The sequence below is a fragment of the Penaeus chinensis genome, chromosome 33 (assembly GCF_019202785.1).
Source record: "Penaeus chinensis breed Huanghai No. 1 chromosome 33, ASM1920278v2, whole genome shotgun sequence".
Lineage (NCBI taxonomy): Eukaryota > Metazoa > Arthropoda > Malacostraca > Decapoda > Penaeidae > Penaeus > Penaeus chinensis.
In genome coordinates this window covers 1131501-1144000 of record NC_061851.1, presented here as the reverse complement: position 1 = coordinate 1144000, position 12500 = coordinate 1131501, and the positions used below count along the sequence as shown (strand labels likewise).

The following is a 12500-nucleotide window of genomic DNA, read 5'->3' as shown; positions in this document are numbered from 1 at the left end:
AAATATATCTCTTGCAATGTGAAGATATTCATTCTCATTCATACTTTTCTAGATTCCTCTAGCGTTATGTTTTTTATGCGCAAATTGGAGGGGAAGGAGGGAGAGGAGAGAAGAAAGAAGAAATAAATGGGGAGAGAAGAGAATTGAAGAATTCAGAGGGGGAAGGAGGTGAGAAGAAAACTTAGGAGGAAAGAGGAAATAGACAATGGGAGAAGAAAAGTAAAACGGAAGCGAAAAGGAGAGACAAAGTGAAGCGGAGAAAGGGGAAAGCTATAAGAAAGGGAAGAAAATTACGACGAGAAAAGATGTTGAAGTATCTTGTGTCTCTTTCATTTCTGACTACCATTTTTTTTTTTTTTTTTTAGATTTTTTTTCTGCTGCGTCAAAATCTAAGTTCATTAGCGGCGTATTATAAATATACCAATAGGGTTAATAGATAAGGAAGTTATTAGGTTCACAAGGCGATGTTTCTGGATTTCCAGAACGGCCAAGGGTCGAAACACACGTGCCAGACATCAAAGGTCTCACAGCATTAAGACAAAGTACTGTGGCGAAAAGGGTAAATGTACTAACCCTTACGATAAGTGGGTAGAAGGGATGAAGAGATGGAAAATGAAAGAAAAGAACAAGCACGAGGCGCGGGCTGAGGTCCAAGGATGTGGCGATCCCTACAGTGGGCCTCAGTCCCCGTCTCCCAAGCCCCTCACGACACCATCGACCAAGGGATTGGGGGAGTTAGGTTATTGTTTAGCCTTCATTCGTTACTGTCCGTGCTCTTGCTTTGTCCTGGATACATTCATTTCTGTTTATGTTTTTAAACCTTTATTGATATTATTTCATTTATTTTTAAAAATCAGCCGCGTCAACATCTTTAGGTCATTGGCGACGTATTCAAATTACAGCGATTGGGTGGGGCTTGGTGGCGAAGCCCTCAAGTATAGCATCATGATAAGGTATTGAGGCGAACGGGTAAAAATGGGTTAACGATTGGGATAAGGGATTGAAGAAAAAAAAAGAGAAAGAAAAGGAAAGGAAGATAAAAAAGACCATGCAACATTTGAAGCCTGGGCTGAGGTCCAAGGCAGGGTGAACCCTTACATTAGGCCCCAGTCTCCTTCTACTGAGCCCCAACGACGGGCAAGGGATTGGAGGGACCTTTAGTGATAGGAGTAATTTACTTTGTATTCTAGTTTTCGTTTTTACTGATAGGATTAATTTCCGTTGTATTCTTCTTTGTAAAAAATAAGCATCTGGAGTGAAGGGCGAGGGCATAAGGAAGAATCGAGTATGGCATTTAGACAAGTGGAATTTACATTAAACCGTAATTAGTTTCAAAGCAAATTCATGTCCTACTCATCAAAGGTCAAATAACCGTAACTGAAGAAAACATTAAAGGGATGCTATATGGAGCAGGGGACCTCTTCCTTTAGCACCGAAGAGGTTATGTTGTTCATGCTTTACACTACAACCATTTTCTCTATTTAACTTCTTTCCCTGTTTCTCTTTCTCTAATAATTTTTCGATACTAAAACAAATTTATCTATTATCAACCTGCTGATGTAAATGTACATAAAAAATGAACTTACCAATGTGCATCTATAACATTACACTGACAACTTATGGTCTTTATTTTCATGCTCCAAACAGAATGTTCAAGAAAAAACTAGAAGGTATAAAATACTGAGAGAAAACCAATATTTATATTACATTTTGAATCCACAATAAATGATTGAAAGGTCTGCTGATCTTTAGTCTATGTTACTACAAATGTAAAAATCAAAATATAACCAAGGAAAATAATAATTCTAATTGTATATTATAAACAAAATGTATTTGTTCTGCAGCAGTTAACACAGTCTGTACATGTCACTGTTGTCACATTTCTAGTTGGCAAGTCACACTGAAATCTCACTCTGAGGTATTTGACAAACACATCCAGTCATACATATGGCAGGTTAGTTCACAGTGTTATCTGAACATACAAATATACATCACTGGGCATCCACAGGACAATTTATATAAATAAAAACTATTTCCTTGCATTCTCTTGTAAAAAAACAGACACATAACTGTCATTCAGCTTCACCGTATCTGAAAAATCCCACACCTCAAACATCCAACAGTTATCCTGTCTTTCACAATTGCATGCCTTCCACTCCGTTACTAACAATATTAAAGACAGGAATGTGATATAATAAAGATGTTAAAAATTGAAGAAGTGCACCACTGTTGTAAATATGTGTCCACCTGTTGTGGCTGATTTACTAAGGTATATTTTCATCATACGTAATACAAGAATATTAAAATATTGCATAAACTTGTTCTAGTGAGATGATACAAATGTTGAGCTAAAAAATACTGAGAAAGAGAGCTAATGAAAATTCTGTCTCTCCTAATCACTATCTCTCTTTTCACTTGAAAATGTAATATATAGCTACTAGTAAAATTGAACCCTCAAAAACTGAAAGCTATTTCCTATCTTACAAGACACTCCCTAAGCACAAAAAAAAGGAAAAATGAAAGCTGCAACATTTACAATCACAGATGAGACAGGCATCCTAACTTGGCCCTCGCGATCCAGGTCTGCCATTCTCCAGCTCTCTTTAGCAAGCAAGCACTTATAGCCTTATAAAAATATTCAGTTTCACAACAACAATATGTTTCCAAAGGCATCATCTTCATTGGCAGAAAGAAGTGCCCATGCTTTTCCGCTTGTGGTGATAGGTCAGTCGTTGATTGAGCCGGTGATCGCGCCGGTGATAATACTCATTGAAGTCCAATCGGGTGCACAGCAAGTGGAGATTCTGGTCATCGTGTTGAGACAGCATAAGCAAGAAAGACTGGACCATATCCTGGAAAATAGGAAATATGTATTTAAAAGATCATTTCCACTAAGAATTCCCACCTACATGCACAGAATATGCAGATAGTTTCTCTGAAGACATCACTGATCAATGTACACATTTATGGGTAGAGTACAAATCATTACATATGAATGGCAGATAGTATTACAGAATCAATTGTGCAACTGGTTACTTTCTCATGTGATTCTATAATACTAGAACAAATCATGGGTAAAATAGTATAATCAGTATCAAGAGAGATTACTTTATCAATATTTCTTGAATAAAATTTTTATGGTCATCTCATGTAAGCTCTTCTCCTTTTCCTGTCTTTTTGTACAAAGTAATTTTGTTCAGAAAACATTTTGAAAGGAGATAAGCAATGGGTTTACATTTTTTCCTTTTCAGTTTGCCTAGTCGTGGTTTTCATGAGGAAGGAGTGGAAATTCAAAAAACTCTGAAAATTGTCTGGAAGAATATAATCTATTTCAAAGTTCATAAGGTAATAATTTACAAATTTACTTTATTGTAGTGAATAAACTTTTAATAAAAAAGGCATAAAATAATTTTACTGAATGTTATCAAATGCAATCTGTATTACCTGATAAGTCTGTGTGTTGATCCTCAAGTCCGACTTTAATTTTGGTACAACTTTGGTTAAGAATTCTTTCCTTCTTCGTTTCTCAACGTCCTGTTGCTCTGCTGTTGTACCAAATTCACCTGCCTCTGTCTTGGCCTGACATAACAAAGAGCAAATAAAATAGTCAAAAGATGAAAACAGATTATACATTTTAATGTATAATCTAAAGCATGGACACAGGAAATATTGACACAAGATATGAAAAACTCTGTTGAATTAATGAAATGTATTTTTTTGATACTCTGTAGAGAAGTACTTCAATGACTAGTTCAGATGATCTAACCTCATCAACAGTCTGATTACAATAGACATTTCCTATACATTGTATTATGGTCAAATCAAATCTATAATAGTATTGAACTCAAATCTTCTTTCCCTAAGTTCTGGCTTATTTGTTTCTTGAACATTTCTCTCAATGCTTCTAAATAAAATTATGAACAGGCTAGTGTAAGTCAAGATACATAATGTAATTTGTATGCCAAAATTCAACATACTTGTGTGTGGGTAGAATGGAGACTTTCCATCACATGCATTCCCAAAACTGAAAATATATGCATACCTTGATTTCAGCTTCGGCATTCTTTCTAGCATTCACCTCTGCTGATACAGCCAGGGACAGCCTCTCTTGCAGACCTCGCAGGTTTTGGATCAAATTGTAAAAGGTTCTGAGGTGAGTTCTTACTTGCTGTGAAGGAAAAAAGCATTGAAACTGAAAAGTATTGAACAAATACATTCATAAAAAAACAACAACTGAACTTCTCAAAAACCTGAAATGAGCTTGTATTGACATCTTATTAGACTGCAGTACAAACCTTTGATTTGCTATCAAGAAGTGCTCCAGCTACAATTCTCTTGAGGAACTCATTGTGGGCTTCAATAACATCATCAAGGCTCTGTGCTGACTTGAGGTTGGTCATTAAGCCATGCCAAGAGCACTCAAGAACCTCGAAAGTCATGTAGTACTGCATTTGGTGGACTAGATGCACCATCTCCGTTGTTAGGAGCTGGACTCCATGAAGCACAACACCTAACTCTGCAAGATAAAAAAAAAAAAAAACATTTAATATGAAAAAGGCATAAGAAAAACTAAACTCCTTAGCAATATATGAAGTCATGGCTTTGAGATTTCACATTCCATATGGTATATGTCTTGCTGCACGGGAGACTGACCAGGTAAACCTCTGCACAATTTTGACGTAGCTGCCTGCTCTTTCCAAATGTCAGACAAGATCATCTCCATTCTTTTGTCTTTCCAGAGTGCATTGAACAGCATCAAGTACTGCCTCATGCAATCAGCAGTCAGTACCTACAAGAGCAATGACTGTTAAAGGATATGTATATGATTTTAACTTATAATTCTATTAAGAATGCACAAACTTCATTATGCAATTAAATTAAATCTGATTTTTTCAAAAGGTTGGCTGTAAAAATATCAGTCTTACCGTTCCAATTGGTCCATCTACATGATAGTCCAGACTGAACACATCCCAGCCAAGGTCACCGGGAGAGATCTCAAGCAATCTGACATCTAGACGTTCAAGGATGTCTGGTTCCTCATACTGAGCATTGCTGGCAGCCACTGCAGTCTCCAAGAGGGAAGACAGATTATGCGGGTACAGGTATGTGGCTGGTCCACCCAACTCTGGACTGAAATTGAGAGGCAAGGTAAGCTATCTTTTGAAAACTAATTATATAGCCAATGCAATCTTAGCATATTACAGAAATCATAAAAAATATAAAAAAAACATTTTAAATAATTAACACCTTGTCTTAAATATAACTATTTAAATACGCCCTGAATCCTATACTTACGTAAGAACCTGCATAAGGTAGTGTATAAAATCCCCCTGGCCAAGGAGGAGGTACCGACGTAGAGCACGAAGATGGTCCATCAGCTTGTGTCGTGTTAGGATCTCTTCTAAGACATGGCGTGAAGTTTCTCTAAAAGTCAGACTAACTAGATTGTCAAGCTGACTGTTTTCATCTTGAGTAAACAATGATTCAACTGAAAGGAAAGCAAATATTGAATAATAATGGAGTTTGAATGAAAGGAATATCAAGTTTATCCTGGATCATTAACCATTTCCAGTATCTAAAAGAAATGTATCATTAAACAAATGTTACTAACCAGTTGTCTGTTGAAGAGCAGACTTGATTGCATCACGTCCTGCTATTGGAGCACGGAAATGACAGACATTACGAAGGAAATTGAGAGATTTACCGGATGCAAGCACCTTCTGTGCCTGACTCTTGTTAATGAAAGATGGCAACATGCACCACCTATCAAGAGATCAAAAAAATGAGGTCACAAAAATGAAGATTTTGTAGTGGTGCAGTGAGACATGTCATTCTTTCCAGAATGAGGTCAATTACAAAATAAAACTACAATTACAATTTCAGTAACCAAATACAGTAAATCTGATCAAGAGTACAAAATTTGTCCTTTACATTCCATACCTTAAAAAAAAGTGTATTCATATACTTTTGATATGGGATTGGTATACAGTAAATGCCTTACTCAGACAATAAAATCAATTAAGCAGGCAGTTACCCCAATCTGGCATCAATTCTAATAGTTAACATTTTGACTGTAAGTACATGTCTGGCCATAACAGAAGCACAATATTTCAGAACAAGCAACCAAAACAAAACTAAAACTCACACAAGCCAACCAAAAACTTCCTCACCTTATTGAATACTTGTCCTGCCACAGCTTGTCATCAGAAACTGTGTGATCTGAAGCAATGAAGAACTCATGGTGAGGATCCTCCAGTGTGCCATCTAGAAGCCACTGGGTGAGCATAACATACAGAGGTGTGCAGGCCATGTTCAGGACGTGACGAACTACTGTTCTGTGTCCTGGATCTCCATGGTGCATGTGCTGTTTGGAAGGGAAAGGATTTTGACTACTTATTACTTAAATACTGGATATTCTAATGTTTTATCATCATTTGCAGTAATACTAACACATTTAGCCTGACACAAACACACATATTACAGAGAAACCTAGAGGAAATTTTCTAATACTAATCTTAACCTGTATCTGCCGGGCCACACCTATAGCCATCATAACAAACCGACTCATCATACATGGTATGGCTATAGGTGTCGTGGCACGCTAGAGCATGTCAAGCGGAAAGAGTCTGCTACAAGTAGCAGACTCCCAAGGCCAAACGGCAGGACAGTTACCAGAAGTCACTAGAGTCAGTGACACCAAGAGATTTCTGATACCGTAATTGAGGGGGTTAAGCTATCTTCACCAAGAAGATGAAAAAGGATTGTAATCATGTTCAACAAGCACAGTACCTAAATACAATTTTCACTAAAATTTCCTTTTACAGGTAAATATATTTGTTTGTAACAAGTTCTAATCTTAACTGCTGGTTTAATACAAAATCACACCTGAATCCTTCACATTTCCAAAAGGAGGAAGAGGTTGCATGCAATAATACATGTTACCGACCTGATATATGGCAGAGACACAGGCACCTCCATACACTTCCCGAGCAGCATGAGTGAGCAGTGCCAGGGCCTTCAGGTGAGTGCGGGGCTCCAGTGTCCAGAGGACTAGGCGCCGCAGCGTGAGCCCCCCCATTGGCTCTCCCATCGGAGTGTCTCCACCTTCTTGAATCTAAATGGGGGAGAATCTCATTAACTCAAAGATCGCCTATGTTGTAGTGTATTATTTCATTTTAGATCTGGAATTTTATCAAAAGTAGCATGAAAACCAGGGAATAATCTAACATATGAACCAGAATGAGCACTGCATTTAATCTTACTCAAATACACTTAAATATTAGACATTCATACCTGGGCCTCAAGTACTGCTATAAGTCTGCAATACTCATTGAGCTCCTCCCTTAATGCCATTACTAATGACTGATTCACTAATCCTGCAGCTGTTCTGTCTGTCGTGCGCTCACTTCCTGTTCCTCTTCCACCCCACTCACAAAAGTTTTTGACTTGATTATATAACCAACCAACTTCTGTCAGCTTCATAATGAGTTCCTTCTGACTGAGTGATAACCGCACCTGTACAGACACAGTACCACAATTAGCAAAAAGAGATTTCTTTATAAAAATATCATTGGTTGATCAATGCCTTACACAGCAAGAGATATTTTACATCTGTTCCTTAAGGTAAAATTCTGATATCAAGGAATAAAAATTAAACCACAATTACAAGACAGAAACACCAATCTCTCTACCTTTGGATCTAATCTAAAGCCATCTTTGTTAACATCCATCTTAATGATCTTCCCTTCAATGCCCTGGAAAATGAAAAGGACTTCCCTGATGAGCACCTTCTCTGTCACTTCTATCAACTCTGAAATGCAAAAAGGGAGAGAGAAAAGTTAAACGTAATCCCAAGAAAACTTCAGTTAACCAGCTATGTCTACCAGCACTGGGGAAGTCACATCCATCAAATGTCTTGTGTTAGATATTTTCTTCATAGCTTGTCTATTACCACTATCAAGTGTGGACTAGCATTACTGATCTTCTGGTTATTTTTAAACATGTTGAAAGGGCTGAGTAATGTGCTATTTAATTGTATTTATAATGTCCTGATTATTCAGAAAGAGGTCTTGTAGCATGGATATTGAATTTTTGAAAGGGCTCATGATCAAAGAATTTCTAATTTATCTTAGAAGTACTTACTTCATGATTATTGCTAAAATAAGACTTTTCTGAGAGACACGTCAACCTCTTGACTTAACTACTTGACTTCTCTCAATACTTCTTTTAAATTACTTTCATCAAATATTACAAGTCTTTTACATACCAATTCACTACTCTCAAAATAGGTAATGCTCACCTTCCTTTGTGATTTTTGCAGACTGCTTATGCATATTTTGTGCAAACTGTAATCTATCAGCAGGAGCCTGTTGCTGAAGCTCAGCAAATGGGGAGTCAGGATTGGCAGTGGCAGCTCCTGGAAAAGAGTGGTTTAATCATAGCTTTTAACCCATATCTGTCATAAAATTACTTTGGGTACAGCTATAGGCTCCATGACGCACTAAAGTTGAGCAGAAAGTTCCACTACATGTAACAAACTCCCGGGCAAAACAGCAGGACGGTTGCCAGAAGTCACCAGTCAGTGATGCAAAGAGATTTCTGATACCATCACTGATGGGTTAAAGTGGTTTAACTAGAAAACTATACAACAGCATACCCAAGGTGAACTAATGCAAACAGCCATAGCAACAAATTATAAGCCTCCTGTTTCTAAACTCACATCTATTTTAACTTTAAAAAAGGGTATTTATGATTTATGGTTTATAATATTCTGTCAAAGTATTCAGCAACTCCTTAGCATTGATAATCTATGAAGTTTTGAACTATAGGAATAGCTGTGCTTTACTTTTAAAGATAATACAAAAAAGAGAGAGAGAGAGAGAGAGAGAAAACAAGTAATAAAAATATTTAGGTGCAAGTACAATAATAAAGATGACCAATATCAGTCAACATCAAGCTTGCGTCGGGTATAGAAAATTAAAAAAAACTCTACGCTCTGACGAACGGCGGCAACGCGCTGACTCTGAGCGCAAGAATTCGGTAAATCAAGCTGAATCATTGCCTCGGGGCGCTTTGGCGCGGCGCCGCTGCGGACAGCCGCACGCCTCAAATCGGGCGTATTGTTATGACGGTGATAGCCGTGACCCGTCGCCATTGGGTTAATTCTTAAAGAAAGAAAGAAAAAAAAAAAAAAACCCTCATGGGATGGCCTCCCATACCAGGGTCACTTAGAATCTTTATATTTTTAATAGCCTCCTAAAAAAAAGTACAATAAAACACTGGTAATCACTGGTGTCAGTCTCCTACAAAGGTTCCCCTTCTCAGTTCTGTTCCTACCCTGGCTTGGCCTTTCTTCACTTCCCCCTCCATCCTTCTCTCAATATCTGTTATCTATCATCAATTAACTTCTTTTCTTATCTACATGTCTTTCTAAGGTAGTTTTGGGCAATATTTTCAAATGACAAGCCTAAATGAATTCTACTGGAATTGGACACAAACTTTTTCTATAACATATTACATGTATCACATTATCCCTTAACCTTACTTAAATAATAATAATATAAATAATCTATCACTGTCTATACGAACACATATAAAAGAAACTCATACCTTTATACATTGCAGCAAGACGAGACACTCTGCTGCTACCTGAAGTCATTTCTGAGCCCCCATGTCTGGCAGACTGAACATTTAGACTTGGCAAGGAATTCATTCCAGGTGGAACTCTGGCTCCAGAGGGGGCAGTAGGTGAGAGACAGGCATCTGCATTATGGAACAACTTGGGGATCGGGAAAGCCTCTTCGGTCTGATGGCCATTAGTCAAGCCATTTTCCTGTGAAAATATATCAATAAAACATAAGAAAACAAAACAAATTTAAGTAAAATAAAAATAAAAACTCTCATAAAATCAGATCTAAACAAATATCCTTCCCTGTAATAGAGCCTTGAAACAACATAAGTAAACATATTAATCAAATATGTACACTAATTGTCCTGTGGTTACTTACATGAACTGGTGATTGTGCATTTGATAATGTTAGTATTCTTGTGCTGGTAAGCGAGGTATTATCTTGACTCAAAGCAAGGAAAAAGGAAAGAATGCTTGCTTTGTTTCGTGGCACTTCCTGTAAAAAATTTGTCCTTATCAATAACTTACATTCAGGGCATCATGTTAAGCTTAATTAATACAATGAACTACTATCATTATAGTTTCCTCCTGGACTTGAATCCATAAAGGACAGCAAACATAGCTTGTTTTCTACATAACTATCTGTTTGTTACTATGCATTATACTCAAATAATTACAATGACCGAGTACCAAAAATGTGTTCACAAAAGGGTCAGTGGCCTTCAAAATGTATATCTTTTCTTATTGAAAATTGTATCATAGTTCAAGAATTATGAATCCAAAACAATGTCAAATTGAAGCTGTGTTTAAATCAACTAGAATAATAAACAATTAATGACATTATCTCCAAGACCTAAAGCAATGTATGTTACTTTATACCATTTCACTGTGATCCTGTCTGGTTTTCTGGTTAACCTTCAAGACCTGACTGATGTATATTGTACACTGGTCAGAAATGATTATTTTCTAGTGTGCTTTTTTTAACCCTTTTATTTTATATTTTTTTAAAATCCTTATATATTTCTTATTCATTTAAAAAAGAAGTATTGTGTATTTCTCTAAGATGTTAGAACCCTAAACTATAAGACATTTCACATTTCAAAACTGGAATTTCTGGAGTACATAATTAATGAAAAACATAATGCTATATCCTGTATCAAATACATACATTCATATCTAGCCCTCATGACAGCATCACTTTCATGATGTAAATTGTTAGTAAATAGTAGTTGCAAATTCAAAATGAAATACTGAATACTGTAATCCAGGTGAGTACTTGGAATATTGTGGCAAAATGTGGTCTTCTTTAGCTTTTATAGGCGCTTACATTTTGTCAATTTCAGTTTTGTTCCAGGGTGAAAAAAGTTAGCTAAAAAAAATTAAACATAGAATACTGTATTTACTCTGACTTCTTTGTCTTTTAGTATTTCTTTTGCATTTATTTGAAGTTCTTCAACTCAAAGAACTTCTGAAGCAGGTATAAATTCATGCCTACCCCCTGACCATGTATAAATGGATCCGGGCTTGCTGACATGAATATCGGAGTAAGGTATGCATAATCCCACCCGTTAAAGAAACAAATCATTCAAAATCATGTTCCTGGATAAAATACCTCAAACCTACTAGCTATTTACTAACACGCAGATGTAAAACACTTACTGATTTCATTAGTTTGTTTATCAACCCGGAGAAACGAGCGGCATCATCCAGCCTTTCCTCTCGCACCAATCGACGGCGTATCTTATCAGCAACAACATTGTGATCTTTGGCAGCAGCTCCAGACCAGCCTTCATTTAGCAAATTTACGGCAAGCTGGAAATGTGAAGTTACACGATCTGAAAGAAAGGAGAAGTCAGTGTGAGGTGCAATGTATATAAACAGATGGTATAAAGATGAAACAATGCAGTCCCTGGGTATCTAAATGCAAATTCCATAATTATTGAAAAAATTCAATTTTTCTGATTTCCCATAACAGCTTAATTTATAACTCTCTTTCACTTAGTACATGTACAGTATATATACAAATAATATGCACAATAGATGCATATAGTTTATTTGATATAAATATGGAGATATTTATTCCAAACCAGTCATCTCATGGAAACTTGAATTTATAATTTTGAATAAAAACTCAAATTATTTTAAAACTAAGAATCATTTTACAAACTAAATGTGCATTTTCTGCTATGACATTTCTGGAGCACACTACATCCGGAGTTGACATGCCTAGGTATGCCAACCAACAGAGAATACATATACATATACACACAATGCAAATAAGTGAATAGCTCAATATCATAAATAATAATCAATCATAGGTTATGTTACATATGAATCAGCCAACAAAAACTTTTTCACCTCATTTACTTAAATGCCTTATTCGAATCCAAAAGAGGCGATGCACACATCAGATGCCACAAGTTAATCTTAGTCTCTATGAATCACAGAGCTCTTGCTGCCCTTAAAAGCAACTTCTTGTTAAGAGCGTCAGCCTAAGTTCTCTTGTCACAATACATATGGTAGAGGTTTGTTGACCTTTGCCTAAGTGCCAAAAGGACACAGCAATCATCTGACTGATTACTGATGGATGAATTGCCTATAAACAATGGTTCATCTGCAATTTATCACAACAGATTCACATATAAAGAATGTCTTGAAATTGTCAACCCATCAATTCCATCACCTGTTAACCCTGTTGCAGAGAAGTACAACAGATAATTTACCAAATTTGTCTTTGTTTTGATCAAGTGGGAATTTAGGGTAAAAAAAAAAAAGTGACACGAAATGTATGAAAATCTGGAGAGTCAGCCAGAAAACTCATGACCCAGAGAAATAAAAAAACAGGAGATTCAGAAATCTAAACAAACAAATT

The 12500-nt window shown here is 36.5% G+C and overlaps 1 protein-coding gene across 1 annotated transcript in view; it reads right to left on the bottom strand.

Annotated features, from left to right (window-relative positions):
* Positions 1–1809: 1809 nt before the first annotated feature.
* The window catches only part of LOC125043213 (gamma-tubulin complex component 3 homolog), an 11188-nt gene continuing 497 nt past the window's right edge, over positions 1810–12500 (bottom strand). Inside the window, exons 2-17 of the mRNA XM_047639214.1 lie at positions 11288–11463; positions 10008–10124; positions 9610–9832; positions 8300–8416; positions 7692–7810; positions 7294–7515; positions 6947–7114; positions 6171–6364; positions 5612–5763; positions 5296–5488; positions 4926–5130; positions 4654–4789; positions 4296–4516; positions 4043–4168; positions 3445–3579; positions 1810–2852 (exon numbers count right to left, since the gene is read on the bottom strand). Of these exons, the coding sequence (XP_047495170.1) occupies positions 2679–2852; positions 3445–3579; positions 4043–4168; positions 4296–4516; positions 4654–4789; positions 4926–5130; positions 5296–5488; positions 5612–5763; positions 6171–6364; positions 6947–7114; positions 7294–7515; positions 7692–7810; positions 8300–8416; positions 9610–9832; positions 10008–10124; positions 11288–11463 (2678 nt within the window). The 3' untranslated portion in view covers positions 1810–2678. The remainder of the gene's footprint in view (positions 2853–3444; positions 3580–4042; positions 4169–4295; positions 4517–4653; positions 4790–4925; positions 5131–5295; positions 5489–5611; positions 5764–6170; positions 6365–6946; positions 7115–7293; positions 7516–7691; positions 7811–8299; positions 8417–9609; positions 9833–10007; positions 10125–11287; positions 11464–12500) is intronic.